Source organism: Indicator indicator, chromosome 16 (assembly GCF_027791375.1).
Source record: "Indicator indicator isolate 239-I01 chromosome 16, UM_Iind_1.1, whole genome shotgun sequence".
Lineage (NCBI taxonomy): Eukaryota > Metazoa > Chordata > Aves > Piciformes > Indicatoridae > Indicator > Indicator indicator.
The window spans coordinates 4,373,277-4,391,302 of NC_072025.1; the positions used below are offsets into that span (position 1 = coordinate 4,373,277).

General features: G+C 39.1%; 1 protein-coding gene across 1 annotated transcript in view; it reads left to right on the forward strand.

Annotated features, from left to right (window-relative positions):
• The window catches only part of SCAPER (S-phase cyclin A associated protein in the ER), a 125,296-nt gene that overhangs the window by 96,476 nt on the left and 10,794 nt on the right, over positions 1-18,026 (forward strand). Inside the window, exons 23-24 of the mRNA XM_054387894.1 lie at positions 4,561-4,798; positions 7,851-8,000. Coding sequence (XP_054243869.1) covers positions 4,561-4,798; positions 7,851-8,000 — 388 coding nt within the window. The remainder of the gene's footprint in view (positions 1-4,560; positions 4,799-7,850; positions 8,001-18,026) is intronic.

Sequence of the window (18,026 nt, forward strand, 5' to 3'; positions counted from 1 at the left end):
TCACAGACAATACAGAACCAACCGTGACTCTTTGGTGCCCATTCAAAACTTGATTCGTCAATTGGAGAGTCAGAAGGTCATCAGCAAAACTCATTCACCTTTCAACAGTCCAATCTGGCCTGTGCGAAAGCAGAATGGAGAGTGGCGTCTGACAGTTGATTTCCGTGCCTTGAATGAAGTAACTCCACCCATGAGTGCAGCTGTACCAGACATGATGGAACTCCAATATGAGCTGGAATCCAAGCAGGCCAAATGGTATGCTACCATAGACATTGCTAATGCTTTCTTCTCTATTCCCATAGCAGAGGAATGCAGGCCTCAGTTTGCTTTCACCTGGAGAGGCATTCAGTACACATTCAATCGTTTGCCCCAGGGGTGGATTCACAGTTCAACCATCTGCCATGCAGTGATCCATGATGCTTTGGAGAAAGGTGGAGCTCCAGAACACATTCAGTTCATCGATGACATCATCGTCTGGGGTGAGACTGCTGAAGAAGTCTTCGAGAAAGGTAACAAAATCCTTGACATTCTCTTGCAAGCTGGTTTCGCTATCAAGCGAGACAAGGTGAAAGGACCTGCCAGAGAAATCCAGTTTCTGGGAGTGCGGTGGCAAGATGGTCGCCGTCACATCCCAATGGATGTGATAAACAGAGTCTCCACCATGGCAAATCCCATCAACAAGAAAGAAACTCTGCGTTTCTTAGGCATAGTGGGATTTTGGAGACTGCACATTCCTGGATACAGTCAGATTGTGAAACCTCTCTATGATGTGACTCGAAAGAGAAACAGTTTCCAATGGGGTCCTGAGCAACAAGCAGCCTTTGACCAGATCAAGCGAGAGGTAGTCCAAGCGATGGGTCTGGGACCTGTCCGAACTGGTCCAGACATTAAGAACATTCTGTACACGGCCGCGAGTGACAATGGTCCAACCTGGTGCTTATGGCAAAGAGCTCCAGGGGAGACACGAGGACGTCCTCTTGGTTTCTGGGGTCGTGGCTACAGAGGCTCAGAGGCAAACTACACTCCAACAGAGAAAGAGATTTTAGCTGCTTATGAAGGAGTGAAAGCTGCTTCTGAAGTGATCGGAACTGAGTCACAACTTCTTCTAGCTCCTAGATTGCCAGTTCTGAATTGGATGTTCAAAGGCAAAGGTTCTTCACCACATCATGCAACAGATGCTACCTGGTCTAAGTGGATGGCTCTGATAACACAGAGAGCTCGAATGGGAAATCTCGAAAGGCCTGGTTTGGTGGAGGTGATCACAAACTGGCCAGAAGGCACAAGCTGTGCTAAACCTCCAGAGGAGAGAGTAAGCTCGTGCTGAGGAAGCTCCTCCTTACAGTGATCTGTCTGATGATGAAAAGAGATATGCTTTGTTCACAGACGGTTCCTGTCGTCTTGTTGGGAACAAGCGGAGATGGAAATCTGCAGTGTGGAGCCCAACGCGCAGAGTTGCAGAAGCGAGAGATGGAGAAGGAGAATCCAGTCAATTTGCAGAGGTAAAAGCTGTCCAGCTAGCTCTTAACATAGCTGAACGTGAGAGATGGCCAAAGCTTTATCTCTACACCGACTCGTGGATGGTAGCCAATGCCTTGTGGGGTTGGCTGAAAGACTGGAAGAAGAATGGCTGGCAGAGGAAAGGAAAGCCAATCTGGGCTGCAGATCTGTGGCAAGACATTGCTGCTCGCATTGAGAGAATCCCAGTGAAAGTGAGACACATCGATGCTCACATTCCTAAGAGCAAAGCTACTGAGGAACAACAACACAACCATCAGGCAGATCTAGCTGCAAGAGTTTCCCAGGTGGACACAAACTCTGATCCTGATCCTGATCTTGACTGGAAACACCGAGGTGAGCTGTTCTTAGCTCGGTGGGCCCATGACTCGTCAGGACATCAAGGCAGAGATGCAACCTACCGATGGGCTCGTGACAGATCCATTGACATTTCCATGGATGCTATCACACAAGTCATCCATGACTGTGACATTTGTGCTGCTATTAAGCAGGCAAAGCGGATCAAGCCCTTGTGGTACGGTGACCGATGGTCCAAGTACAAGTATGGTGAAGCCTGGCAGATTGACTACATCACTCTACCTCGTTCTCCATCTGGTAAGCAGTATGTGCTGACTATGGTAGAGGCAAGCACTGGATGGCTGGAAACTTATCCAGTTCCTCATGCAACTGCACGTAACACCATTCTTGGTCTGGAAAGACAAATCCTGTGGAGACACGGAACTCCAGAGAGGATTGAGTCAGACAACGGAACTCATTTCAAGAACAATCTTGTGAAAAACTGGGCCAAAGAGCACGGCATCGAGTGGATATTCCACATTCCCTACTATGCACCAGCTGCAGGGAAGATCGAACGCTACAACGGTTTGCTGAAAACCACTCTCAAAGCCATGGGGGGTGGATCTTTGAAAAACTGGGAGAAACATTTAGCACAAGCAACCTGGTTGGTGAATAGTAGAGGTTCAGTGAATCGAGCTGGACCTGCCCAATCAGATTTGTTGCGAAAGGAAGAAGGTGATAGAGTTCCTGTTATCAGAGAAAAGAATCTGTTAGGCAAAACTGTTTGGGTATTTTCTCCTTCAGGAGAGGCCAAACCTGTCCGAGGGGTGGTTTCTGCTGAAGGTCCTGGTCACACCTATTGGGTGATGCAAGAAAATGGTGAAATTCAGTGTATTCCACAAAGAAATCTAACTTTGGCTGAGAGAGGTTAAATTCAGAGTGTTGCGCAGATACAGCATCGCGCCCAAGAGGAGAGTTCATGAGATCTACGGTGCACGAACCCTGAGAGCCCTGAGTCACCTGAGAGTCCCTGTTCCTTTCTTCGCTCCATCTGCGAGGAAACAAGCTGTTTGCTGTTTTTTCCTGTGATTTGACTCTTTTGAATCATCTACATCTGAGATAGCCGGAATGGACTATGGTCTTTATTCACCTATTGTTGTAGATATTATTTTAGATTAGATAAATGATAGTAGCAGCCAATGGAATTGTTTAGAAGGGGTGGACTGTGATGGTTTGAAACTGTCTTTTTAATTTTTCCTTGCAAAGTTCAAAACAGAGAAAGTGAAAGAATGTAAATAAGTCACTATTGGGTGTAAGAAAGCAAAATAACGATTGTTCTAAACACTTCCATTGGATAGATAGAAATGTTTAAGAACTATTACCCAAAACAAAGTAGGCATTCGGCACATTCTGCGTTCGGCAGTGGGGGCAGTTGCTGGGCTGTCTGGCTGCTGTTTCTTCTTCTCTTCTGGCTGAAGATAACACACTGACCTTGGCAGCTAAGTTAACAACTTTCTGCTTAACTAACTCTGCTTCTCTGTCCAGGGGGGTCTGGGGGGGAAGCTCCTGGGAGAGGGAGGCCCCTTTGGGAGGGTCCCCTTGGGGGGAAGCAAAGGGAGATCGATTGTGCTTTTTCTGTTGATTGTATATATTTGTGAATGTTGTGAATTTTGTATATTTGTACATATTCATTGCATTTCATTGTAGATTTTAGACTCTGCTTGTAAATACAGCTTTTCATTTGCTTCCAGACTGGGCTAGCCTGGTTATTGTTGGTGGGGGGGAATTTCAGCTCACACCGACACAAACATGATGGGTTTGAATTAGAACTCAGAGTACAAAGAGCTTGTGGAATTGTTTTTGTGCTTTTCTTTGTATCTGTCTGCCCTCCCCACCTTGTTTAACCTCCAGAGTAGTGACAGTGTTAGTCTTCCTTAGCAGTGATTGTCCTGCATCATATTCTGGATTATTAATAATGTGAAAAAACATGAACAGTACAAATCATAGAGGAATTCTGGTAAGTGCTTTTGAAAGTTTGGATGTGAGAATGGCAAGGGCATCCTGAGTCGTTTGCCTGCCTGTCCTGATATCCTAGATAGCCAAAAACCTCCTATATTTTTGTGTGCATACCCAAAAGTTACCAAAGAAACCTAGTTTCCAGTTGCATAAGCTGTGCTGGTTTGTCTCGAGCCTTTTGTACTCATGCTTTGATACCACACAGTCTCCCATAATAACATCTGACTGAAATAAGTTGTAATGTGTTTTGTTAACTGCTTAGCCACTTCATTCTTAAATTCCTGCAGAACTACTTGATTAAGATCATCTGGTCCTAGTGACTGACTTTGCTATTTAGATAGGCAGTTTGTTTCAATGCCTGCAGCCTGTCACTGAGGCACTGAAAGGCTCGAAGGAGTTCTCTCACTTCTCCTAGCTGCTATTGCAAGGAAAGAATGATGGGTGTAGGCTACTGACCTGAGACAGAGCTTGCGTGGAGCCCCTAAAGTGCCCCCAGGGTTCTGACTTTAAAGTTGTTGAATTTCTGATCTTCTGCTGGTTTCATAAACCAATTTTGAGAGCAAAGACATCAGTATGTGGAGAAAGATACTTAGAGATACTTAAAGCTACAGCTACACTGCAATTAAAGGGAGCGTGTGACGATGCCCAGAATATTGAAAGTATTTTCTGGAAAGGCTGTGGTTTCTTGACATTCTAGACATCAGGTTTTTGGTGCTTGTCTCCTCCTCAGATGGGTTAATGTTTCTTTGACAGATCTTGGAACATATTTGACAATACACGTCAGGATCCCACAGGACTAACAGCAGTTCTTCAGTCTACGGATCTGGTTGGAGTCTTGCATATGCTGTACTGTGTGCTTTTCCACGGGACAATTTCAGATCCAAACACAGCAAGTCCTAAAGACAGCTATGCAGCAAACACAATCCAGGTTGCTATTCAGAGTTTACGTTTCTTCAATAGTTTTGCTGTTCTTGATCTGCCTGCCTTCCAGGTAACAGATATTTTCAAACTTTTGCTTAGCATGAAAATATTAATTATTGCACTACATTTTGTCTTTAAGAGCTTAGTTATTGAAAGGACTTTTTACAATTAAATGTTTAGGTTTTCTTCATGCATAAAATGAAGAGTGGTTGTTATTTCCAAATTATAGCTATGTCTAGCAGATTTAATCCAAAAGTGAAAATTTAGAATACCTGAAGTGCTGAATCAAATACATTACTACTACTATTCAAAACCCCTCACTTTTACTGTGGTACTTTTTATATTTAATAAGACCCCAAAATGTTTAAAAAAAAAAAAAAAACAAACAAACTTCCTCTGAAGCATGAAATTAGCGTTTCTAATGTGAAAGGACTTGCTTATAACTATGATTTACATTTGTCAGTGCTTTCAGTGGCCACTTGCTTTAAGATTATAAAACTGACACTGAAAATCACTTGAAAGCATTTTTTTTAATCCAAGTAGAATTTTATTGACCAAAAATTGGAAATTTAAGATTTCATAATTTTTATTAACAAAACAAACCCAAAAGATCACATTTTGAGTCTTGAGAAGGTCTTTTCTCACCACCTTCTGTGAACAGGTTTCTAGTGTAAATGAATCATTTTACCATACAAAGAAAATGCAAATACTTGTATATTTCTCAGATAAATTGACAAAGCTGTTGTGTTGTTAAACAAAGACCACTTGTCAAAAAGCATTGCTTTGCAAAACATATTTAGCAGCATCAGTCTTTCACAACTTGTCAGAATAGATTTCTGCCTTATTTAATATATAATTTGTGTGTAAGTTATACCACACTCCATCTGAAATGCATTAAACTCAGGAAGAACTTTGCATGAGTAGAGAATTAAGTATAAGATAAGTCTTCTTCAGTTTGTATTTCTTGATTTTTGATTTTTAGTACATTTAGTGTCTCTAATGACAGCAAGAAGCAATTTGCATGTATCAACGATCATTTATATAGATACAGTTGCAGGATCCAGTCCAGTCAGGATTTGTTTACAAGGCACAGAAACACTGTATTTATTGGAGCTTCATGTAAAACAACTTTTACATACACCATTAACTCCCATTTCTTTCTGTAAATCAAGGTGTATCAGTGTTAGTTCTCTTATTCAGCATGGTCACTACCTCTTGGTTTGAGACTCAGTGTTTGTTGCTGTAAATATTACAGGTATACATAGCAGAGAGTAAGACTTGAACTGGGACAGTTCTAGCTGGTAGGGGAAGTGTAGCAAATCCCACTGGTTGAAGGGTTGCTCCCTGATAACTCAGGAAACTATTAATTTTTAAAATATAAGCTTCTAGTTAGGCTTTCTGCATTTATCCTTCTACCAACTGTCATTATATCTGAGCATTTATAATAAACCACCAACATCTCATGATCTGCATTAGTTTGTTCTACATAAAAGATAGTAATTATTGCCCAAAGGGTGGTAGAAAGCTAACTGATGTGAATTTACTTCATTCAGGTCATTGATGCAGGGCACTGTTCAGGAGGCACCAGCTTAGCTGTCTTTCTGAATTGTAGGCATAATATTGTTTGTGATGGACAGACACACTTGAGGAGTCTCAGCAGCAATCCCCTTCAGTGCATTCATGTGATTTGTTTCTGTAACGTTAAAAATCTCAAGGTACACCAGAGGCAGTTTGTTGTCCATTCTGTCCTCATGGACTCTAGCAGGCAGCAGTGGGAAAGTGTAGTTTATTCTCTCTAAGGAATAGTTTTATCATGTAATAGTAGGACTAGAGAATAGGGGGTTTTTATTAACAGAAGAGGTCTGGTATTCTAGAGTTTGTATTAGCACAGATGGCTCATGGGTATATATTTCATTTAATTTGACAGTCTAAACAATTGAAAGATGGTAGTGAGAAACAACACAGGGTCCTGAGCTGATATTAATTCTGGCTAAAAAGGAAGCATAGTTTCCTTGAAAAATTAGTTTAACTTTTATACACAAACTCAAGTGCCCTTTGACCTGTTGTTATCAGGGAAGGTTAAACCCAGGGTACTAGGTCACAGCATGCATGGACAGCTCTAATTAAATAAGAGTGGACCCGAGAACATGGCATTTACAGGATGTAAAGCAGTAGATGGTAGCTGTATTGTGCATTGCATTTTGAAAATACATAGGCTTAGCACAGCACTTGAGGTTCGAGATAGACAGTATCCACAGCTAAGTCTGGTTTAATTGGCAAGGATTCTACTTGTGCTGGGTAGATCTGGAGTATGCTAAAACTAAACTATACTAGAGACTGGGATTTATGTATATATACTTTAGACAGGCTACAAGGTATGAAACCAAGAAAACTCTCAAATGAAAGAGATTTTCTCACAGGCCTGCACTGCTGTTTCATCAGTTAGTAGACTGTCATGCTCATTCCTTGTGCTTTAGTTCTCCCCTTTGACCTTGCGTCGTTCTGTCTGTTTGACATGTTTATTAAATAGAGGCTGTAGACCATGCAGATAAAATCTAATTCTCAATCTCCACGTTACAGCAATTTGCCTACTTTTAAAAAGCATCCCAAGAAGCTTTGCAGCTGAATGTTCTCTCCTTTTGGCCGTCTCTAACTTTTTTTGCTGTTTGAAAAGTCTTTATTTGTTATTAATCTTTGTATTCCATTCAGAGCATGAGTTATTAATGAGAAATGCATTTTGCTCTTTTGCAGAAATGGTTTGGTTTCTTTTGCTTATTCCTAAGAAATATTATTAGCATTAAGTTTTCTTGGAACATGTATGTATGTCAAACGAAATGGTCAACCTAATGCTATCCTGAATGTCAGCTAAGCAGAATCCATTTTTTCCTGTGTCCATTTAAATTGGAGTTTATTCTTATCATGTCTGTTAATGTGTACTCCAGTTGGTAAGTTACTGAAAGAAGAAAGCTGATGTCCTCCACCAAAGTCATTGCAACAAAGAACTTAGTTTGTTGTTAAAAAAAAAAAAATTAGAAAGGGGATGCAATTGATGTATATGTATCCGCACAATTTCTGGTACATGCTGCTGGACTGTAATTTCTGTTTCTTGGCCTTTTTTTCAGTCTATTGTGGGTGCTGAAGGACTGTCCCTTGCGTTCCGGCATATTATCAGCTCCCTGCTGTGGTATTGTTCCCAGCATACGTACGAAGGATTGCTGCACGAAGTCATTATTTGTGTGGGCTATTTTACTGTAAACAACCCAGATAATCAGGTAAGGCAAATGGAAAATGGGATCAGAAGTTATCAAGGGCACATTTAGTCATGGATCTCTCAAGAAAACTAATCCCCTTAACATTGTGTTTGAAGCACTTGGGATTCCTATGAGGACAAATGTATGCATGTGCAAGAGAGAAGCTGAAGTTGCATCTTAACACAAAAACGTTAATTTTATGTGGCCATAAGCAAGCTCCATGTTCTTATGCAGGCGACAATGCTGACATTGCATCGATTTTAACTGGCTTTACTCCCTGCCAAGATACACTTAGCAACCAATATTTTTATTCCGAGTTTGCTTCATGTCAGCTTGCTCAAGTGGCTGTGGTACCCAAGTTAAACCCTTTTAAAGCCAACTAGGCTTGTCTTAGATGCCAATGAAGCCAGTCCCCTAGTAGCCAGAGTGCTCATTTAAGTTTGAGCCACTCTTTTGCTTTAATCTTTGTAGTAGTAAACCAATATGAACAAACAACGGAAATTCCCTTTTAGCTTCCTTCATTGTTGTCTACTCTCTTCAGTGGATTCTGTGATCTCATAGTAACTTTTAAAATAACCCGAACTCAAACCTTCAAAAATATTTCATGTATTTAAGTCTTTAAAAATCTCTCAGTTTATATGTAGCATCTCCAAGTCCACTGGATAGTTGGCACTGACTCTTACATGTGAACCTGGCTCTGGGTGCACAGAAACTACATTATGGTGCCTCCATCTTTGGCACAATTTAGTTGAATGCTGTATTTGTTGAAGTTACTAATTTTTCTCTCTCTCCATACCTGTAAGGTCTGATTCTTGGTTTTGTTCAGCTTTCAGGGTAGGAGTCGAGGATGAGAAATTTAGTGCCTTCAGTTAAGCTGACAAGCAGAAGGAGGAAGTGTTACAACTTGTTAGCAGAGGTTTAGAGTAAAGCTGTCTGATAATGTTCTCACAATCATTGGACCATTAGAATATCCTATACCTCACAATGCTGTCAGAAGTATTAGGTAATTTTATAATGTAATTCTGTAGTAATCTTTTTGCATCTTTGGGCACAGCTGGAGGGAGGATCCTGCAGCCTTCTTACCCCGTGCAACTAAATCCCACATGGGATCTGGTGCTTACTGTGGGCAACACTTCTTAATAGGGTTGTTTTGGAAATCCATGTAATGCCAATGCCATTTTCTGATTCCCACTGCTACACAACGGGTCATGCTGGCATCCAGAAGTGCCAGCAGACAATGTTGTCGTTTCTCTGCAGTTTAAAAATGTCTGTTCTGGCACACAAGTATAAACAGATGTGATTCATTGCATGGAGGACTTGCAACTATAAACGTGCCAGGAATAGCACAGAAGAGGGATTTCCTACCAGCCATGTCAGTTAGAGCAGTTTGCAGTGCCTGTTGCTGTCTAGTGCTCATGCCCTGGGGTGAAGGTCCAACTGTGGCGAGTGGGCACCATGCCATGGCAGCAGCTGGTGATGGTGGCTGCCAGCAGGCAGTCAAAAGACGAAGTATGTGCAAAATGCGTTTGTCTGTGGGCATGCTTCCCAGATGGTGATTTTGTAGTGTTTTGGAGTCTTCAGCGTGTGCCCTTGGGGTTGGGGACATGTGCCATCAATAATCTATCCCTGGACCGAGTTAATTTTTGAGATTAAAAAGTAGCTTCTGCAGCTCTGAGAGTTGAGTTTAGGTCTCTGGTTAAACCACCACTGTATGTTAGTACTTTTCACACACTAGCAGCAGTCTTCCGTGGTAGTTTGCTTTGGTGGTACTGTTTCAAGAGATACCATGATATGCTTAACCTTTTTGTAACTTCTGATATTCCTAAGAACTTAACTGAGTTCTTAACTGAGGAAGTAGCATTTGAGGTCGGTTGGTGCCTTTTGTTTGAAAAAAACACATTGAAAAAGTGAAGCGTTCCTCACTCAGGTAATTGGAAAATGCAGGGAAGTTAATGGACTTTTCTAAGCAAAAGGAAGTATTTTTCCTTTTACTACTTAGGCAGAGCAGCACAACAAGCTTAGTAGTTAGTTTCAGGTGCTGTGACTTCCAGTCAAGCTACGATGCCTTTTGTGAGAAGGAAAGTGCCTTCTATTCATTCAGTTATGGTTTAAAGGTTTTATTGTGTAATGAGCTTCCATTTTTTTTTTCCCTTTCGTTGTTGATCATCTGCAGAGTACTGCTAAAAATAAAAGATTGGTCTCCCAGTGAAAGCTTTCAAACAGTAGACTTGAGCTCCTGGAAAGGATGGTGTAATAAAAATATATACACCAGACTTGAGCTATGAAAACAGATTTCCGTAGAGCTCTTTTTATTTAGTATTTGAACAAATTTTAAAGGAGACAATAACTGATGTATTTCAAAGCAGATTCAGATTGGGCTTGCAGTCAAATACACATTTGTTTTGAAATGTTTATAGTTTAAATTAGTTTTTCCCCTCTGAATTTGTGTTTGTTACTTCAAGTCTTTGTATGTTTTAATTCCTTTCAACTCTCTTAAACAAAGACAAAAAAAAGAAAAATAATTGTTTGGAGTTTTTGGTGTGCCTTTTGTGATTCCTTTGTTCACCCAGATCAACAGATAAATATCCAAAATGGTGTACTGTAGTTAAAAAAATTAATTATTTTAAAAATTGCATTTTCCCAATTTGAAGAATAGGTAGATTTCTGAAAAGGAAATTTTACAGCCTGTCAGCCTCAGCATTGACCTTCTGTAGTACTACTGTGATTTAAGAAAGTGAATTATTACCACTAGCAGTCAAAATAATAAAAGAGCAATTTCCTAAATATTTCACACTCACAGAGAAAAAATCTTCCCAGAGCATCATATGCCAATCAGCTAATGTAATGTAGGTTTGTCTGGTTGTATTGCTCTACCTGTAAAAGTCTTTGTATTTAGTTGAGTATCAAACTAAAAAGACAAGTTCTTTTCTCTTGTGTAGCTTCAAGATTCATATTTCACTGCAGTTTCCAGGAGCCCCAAATAAGAGGGGGGCCTCACAGTGGGTCCTACACACATGCAGAGACAGTGGCTGGGGTCCCAGTTAGAGCTTTCACCACTGCTGGCTTTTGGTCCAGGCCCAAGTGATTCTGCTGAGGAGCAGTGAGGACAATGGATTCCTAAGGAAGGCATTCCTAAGTGTTTTGATAGCGCTTGCACCGTTTATTTTAAGACCATGATTTTGCTGACTCTGCCCACATATGATATATTAGTAATATTCCTTTGCTTTTCTTCATATTTTGCTTTAACATTCATAAAGCTTTTTTCAGGGCAGCTGCTGTCACTGAAGAAATAAATCAGTTACGAAACTGAAAGTTTCAAAAAGCAGTGTTTCTTTAATATTTTAAATGCTTTAACATCATTAGTCAAGCCTAAGCTGCGCTGTCTGTTTTGTATCGGCACGTGAACTTGTGTTTACTACAGAGCCAGACAGCCTGCCTTTCACGAGCCGCGCTGCTGTAATCACGCCGTGGCAGAGCTCGGCTTTATTAGGCATCTGCTTTGCATGAGTATGATCAAGGAAACTGGTTCTCTCTTCCCCCCTCTCACCCCCCACCGCATTTAATTTACTAACATACAAAAACAGGTCCCATGATACTAAGGCTAGAGATGTAAAACTAAACTGCGTAATAAAAGAACGTCCAATCTTTCAATAAGCCAACCATACTATATCAGACTATAGGATTACAGTTTCTAATTAAAATGTTCTTGTTAATTAAAAATACCCTTCTATTTCATTACATTTTTATTGCCTTTCATTGTTTGATTTAATTAGTATAATGAATATAATTAGCATGTGCTGTCAACTCACTTCATTTGCATATTATATTGGATAATTGAATGTGGTCCCATCATTAAATTAACATGAGTGACAGATGATTTGGCTTCTTTCTCATTGCTGCAGTGGGAATAAAAATCTCTCCATACTCATTGCCATTAGTGAATATTTTTCATCTGAAAAGTCATTGCAAGTCCGATCTCCAGACTCAGGAACTTGCCTCCAAGAGGGTTTTCATTGTTTGTTTGTAGTGCTTTGCACTTATTTAAACACAAATAGTTTTTGTTGTTTCAGTCTTTGACACACACTTATTTAGAGTGCTCTAGATAAACTTCACAAACTTTTGGGATTTGCAGGATATGGAACTGTGTACTTGTAAATTCTCTAACTATAATGTATTAATACTAGATTGCAAAGTGAAATATCTGTGAAAGGGCTATGGAAAAGTGTATGCAGCTTTAAAATAAATATAAAATTAGAATTTGTAGACAGAAGTAAAAGCTTCTTTTAGAATAACCAATGCAATAGGAAAAGTCTGGAAATACAGATCATGTGTTCTTGATGAAGGGATTTTATCCCTGAAAGTTTATCGTCCAGTTACACGTCTAATTTACTTCTCTGTTGCTCCAAAATTTATCCCTCGACACTTGTGTCCATAAGAGCAATACATTGTTCTTGTTGTAGCCTTATGAATAACTGAAATGTTCATATCTAACAATCCATATGTTGAAAAGAGAAGCACACCCAATTTAATAATTTAATAATACCATTCACTTACTAGAAATTTATATAGATGTGGAAAATTTCTTGCAGAACATGTTTCAGGCATATCAGCTAGCTGCAGTGAAAGGAATAAGCAGCAATAAGATAGAGGACATTTTGTGAGAGGGATTTCTCCTGTCATAAAAATATAAACATCAGACAGCAGTATCACAGGTATAAATCTAAGGAATGGTAGGCACAATCCTAAAGGATCACGTTTAGGACTCATTCCCAGCACAAAGCAATCATGGCAGATAGTCCCCAAGAAAGGCTTCAGCCTATCCCTTTTTTTGTTAAATGATTGGCTTAGACCTGTATTTCTTTTTAGCACTTATTTCATGTGGCAAGTCTTATTTCTGTCATAAAAAAGCAGTATACTATGCAAGAGTAAGCGTATAACACACACATATAGATGTCTGTGATATATATCCTAACTGCAGTTACAAGTACTGTTAAGCTGTAAGGAACACTTACAAAGTGACTTAATTAAAAGTTACCTTCTGCTGGGAAATTTTTCTGTGCTTTTGACGTTGTTACCTTGTATTGAGTTTCAGTACGTGGCCAATTTCACCTAGTGTCAGCATGAAGAAAGCTACTTCTCAAATGGAAAAATGGTGAAAATCAGAAGTTGACAGAAAAACTTGGAAGAGTGGTTATAAAAATATTATGTAGTTTCCATATGGATTGTTTACTAGAGGCCATCATTAAACTTTCATTATTTAGATTGTTTTTAGGGGCTATGGAGTGAGTGGAACAATTTTGATCTTGTAGGTAGAGGTTTTGAAAATACAGCACAAGACTAAAGATGCAGGGATCATTACTTACCACATAGTTCATGTATGGTTTTAAGTAGTATCTGAAATGACTTAGTTCTGATTTTGTTAGTTTCTTTTCAGAGGAGGGATTTTTAGGAGGATGGATTTCATGTTGGGGTTGTGGGTTAGGTTCTTTAAACCTTTTAAAAAAAAAAAACAAAACAACCTCAACCACAACCTTTTTAAAGCTTTATATGTTTGAACAAAAAATAGAGCTGGTAAATTTTGTGAAATAGCTGATTTTGACAAGTGAGTGATTCATACGAAGTTGTAGGCTTGACCACCATTTAGGAGCACTTCAGTTTGTGAACAAAAAAATCCCCTAAGGATTAAACTCCCCGAGTTAAAAAGGAGTAAATTAAAGCAGATCTGCAATGTATGCTTTTTCTCAATCAGCCTTACATACTCGTACCACATAAATTCACTTAAGTGAATTTTATGTCTGCACAGAAGATGGCATTCCTGTCTAGGCAGTGGGTGAAAAGTGGGGATGCCTCCTAGGTAATTTGTCAGACACCTTTGTTGTTACGTGAGCTTACTGGTGAACTTTCTTTTCTAAGAATGATCTATGGCAAAGCAAATAAAATACAGCAAGGGCATGTGGGACTGTATATTTCACAAGTCACATCTTAATTGTATTTCTGACATTCCAAAATGCATCCCATAATTTTTCCCTTTTTTTTTTTTTAAAGGATGTGGGGAAGGTAATTTAATATGAGCAAAGACTTAATGTGGAATCAAGTGTATTCAGTTTCAGTTTGTGATGGCTGGCTGATTCCTGTAGGAGGGGAGGAGAATCTGTATAGGAATTAATATGAGAAATTAGTGCACTTAGATTTATCTTATTGTCTTATTCTTAAACTGTAAACACAAAAGAATAAACTTAGTTCTCAGTGTCATAAAAGCCAGTACTTTCAACAACCTTAAAATATCATCTGTAACTAAGGCTTAGAAATGGGGAGAGAGAGAGAGCCGTCAGCTACTGCTGCCTCCAAAGAGGGATGTTCTAATCTTACTCCTGGGTCAAGAATAGAAGAGTTTGGTGGGTTCAGCTGAATCCCCAGTGGACCTTTCTCTGCATCAAAAAAACACCACAGAGTTTGGCATAATCCTGCTTAATAAGTAGTTTCTTCTCAGCTAAGACCTGGGCATGGAACATTATGGGTTTGGCTAGTGGAGATCCGTTGGTGGAGCTGGACGCAGAAGCTTGTCCAACGCCTGCCTTTGCTCCACCTCCTTCCCACCCACCCAGTCTCTTTTTCATGAGAATTAAAGTTCACACAGAAATGTAAAACAAAGTCTAAAGCCTGCAAATATTTAATCAGGCCCTGTGTGCTATTGTCTGTCTCGCTTCATGTGTGAGGGAACTCCCTGTACTTCTCCCATAAGCTGTAAGTTTTCCAAGTCTGTGCAGGCCCACAGTGACTGTCCCCATGATGGCTGGCCCCATGCAGAGAGAACGCCAGCCTGCTCTCTGTTCACAGCTTTGGGCTTGGGCAGTTGACAGCTGTTCTAAGCACTTGGATGCTGCTCTAAGGGTGGGAGCCTGCAAGAGGCCCAAAGAAGTCTCCCAAACCCAGTTCGTGTTCATCTTAAGTAACACTTGATTGAAGTGATACTGAAACATAAAGAGAAAACAAAATGTATTAAATCTTAGGAAGCGAGTACCACGGAAAATCTTGCTCATCTTCCTCTCCCCTCAATAATGGGTAAACTGTAGCACATTTTTCATGGCAGAGAAGCATATTTCTTGCTCTCTGAAGATTTTCCTCAGCCAGCTCTGTAGCATGTCCAATGGCTCAATGTTTCACAGTGTTTGGTGATGGTGATCGTGTATTTTCACAAACCCTTTACTTGTATTGTGGAAGACAGAAGACAAAATGTATTAGTAATAAAGTTGTAAGGCTTATAACTTACTTGTGAGTCGGGTTTTGGAGCATGTCAGAAAATGTTTGCTTTTGAAGAGAGAAAATGCTCTCAGAGACACAAGATTTTGTGTAGTTTAGAATGTAATATTGTAATTATTCACACCTCTGGGAATTTTGACCCAGACTAGCTAAGTTGTCAAGGATGATGGCAGAAATTTCTGCCAGTTGTGGGCTTAAACTTCTGTTGACTAAAGTCCTGTTTCTTCTCTGGCCTTTAAATCAAGACTTTGTTGAATTCTTCATGCCTGGGCATGTGTTAAATTAAAATATAACCTCAATGCATATTAAAATAGTTTGCATTCTCTTTTCCTCATACTGTAATAGAGCTTATATTTTAAAATATCTATTTTATTATTATTTATTGCTGAATTAATCTATATATACCTCATTTGTTATAACTAAGGCAACTTGTCATTTTGGGTAACGTTTTTCTCAAGAGCTTTATATAAAGAGCTTCTTTATCTCAATTTCCCACTAGCATCACTTTTGGTGAACACTTTTACATGCTTACTGCATCACTGTGCTTATATTTACTGTTGTCCTATCCTAAATGCTCAAGTGGCTTAGGCTAATTACACCAAAACTGCTCAGATAATTATTTTTCTTTGTTACATATAGACAGAGCACCACAGAATCTGTGTGCTTAAACCACAGAGCTAGCTCTAAAGGGACAGTGCTCTGTAAATGTCATTTATGGGAAGACTAATGTTATTTCTGAACTCTGTTATCTTCTCTCTGAAAGCTTAAATGTGATGTTAAGAAAATAAACACTGGAATTTTTCAAACAGACAAAATTCTTATTTTGAAATTTGAATGTAGCATTCTGGAACATTGTTTTTTGCCTGCAAATGGCGCTCCCAATTCCTGATAAATGCTAGGAGGCGTTTAGAACATTGTTTGCTCAGAGCCTTGCCACCAGTGGAGTTTGCAAAATAGAAAGAAAAGAGCTTGACCTTAAAACAGAAGAAGAGCCTAAGTGGTGACATATTCTGCTGATTAAATACTAGCAGTATGAGATCTGTTTATGTAGAAGCAAAGAAATAATGCAGATCTAACTTTGAAAAGAAACTCTGGAGTACTAACATAAAGACTTGTTTCATTTGCAAAATTATAAATGACCTTCTATCAAACAAAAAGATTTAACTATTTGGAGTACTGTAGTTACAGAGATTAGATGCACAGTTCCTGTTCAATAAAGTTCTTAGTTGTTTGTACAAATTGGAATTGACATTTATATAAATGATAAATAGAAAAGAAACTTTTAATAGTTCCCATACCAATAGTGCAGTTTTAGGATCCCAATGTTTATAATGGCCATGTTCAAGTTTGGAACCACAGGTCATACAAGATAGTGGAAAAGGCAAGGAGTGTCCCTTAGAGAACCATTAGCTTTTTAGTCTGAGTTGTTCTAAGAAAATAGCGTCTGAATGTGAAATACATTACAGCAGAAGAACACAGTCAAGTAGAAGAGTACATTTTAATGCTTCATTTCATGAAAGTAGAAGGGAAATCTAGTGACAACTATGGGTTTCTAGAAAGTTAATTCATCTCAGTGATAATAACTGCAATTTTTTTTGAGTACCTATGGAATACACTCTTTTGTTAGCATGTTTTTCTCCAGGAGTTGAGGAAGGTTTCACTTCAGGAAGTTCAAAACTTTACAAAGTTATGATTCAAGTGCCTTTTTCCTTTATCCAATTCGCAGTAGTACAATTTTGTCTCACTTTTCACTTGACAAAAGATCTACAAGTTCTAGTATTTGGTCAGAATTACTGAAAAACACTGGTCTGACTGTAAAGTAGTAAGAATACAACCTTGTTGTGCAGAGTTGGCCACATGAGAGCAGTGCACTTAAATTACTTGTAAGGTTTTGTTCAAATCTTGACACTGAGGATTTTGTAACCTCGTATTTCAGTTCTTCTCTAGGCAACCTTTCTCTTTCCTCTGCTATCTTAAAGCAGCAAGAAGCTGCTTTTTCTTTTGTGCATGAAAGAAACCGATGGGCTACAGAACACACCATAAGTCACATTATCTTCCTGCTGCAGGGTGCCAAGCAATCATTCCTCTGCTACTGGGGAGGTTTAAACCAACTGATTTTTAACTTGGAATACTCTGAAGAGATTTTTTGTTTTTTAATATTTATTTATTTTATTTTGAGGGGAAAGCAACCACTGAGGAAGTAGTTGAATGGAATAGTAAATATTATTATAATTCTAGACATGATGGATGTGTTGTAGCTTTCTAAGCATATGGATAATCCTCAGCAAATGGTAATAATTGATTCATAATGCTATGGCTGTCTGGTCTAGCACAGTTCAGTTCATTGAGAACTTGGCTTTCTGAATCAGTTGAATGCTCATTTGGTTTGCTTTTCCATAGACAAAAATCTTCCTGCGGGCTTTTTGTTCTTCATGACCAGAAAATTAATTAGCCTCTTTGAAAGATAATTCCAGTGTTTTTATGGTACATATGGACAGAAATAGCTGACTTGAGTTATGCTTTTCCAGAGTTGCAAATGTCCAAGAGAAACAAGAAAATCTAAATCCCATCAGTAGAACTACACTAAATATTGCTCTAAAAGTCAGCACTTCCACTCTGCAGTAATCCTAGACTAACCTTGCATAGTATACAAGGAGTGAATTGGTCTGGGGCTGAACCGTTCTTTTTTTTTTTTTTTTAATTTGCAGGAAAATATCTGACAATGTTTAATATAAGTGCATAGAGCCGTTGAAAATCAGTCTGTGATCATAATCTTCTTTAAATCTC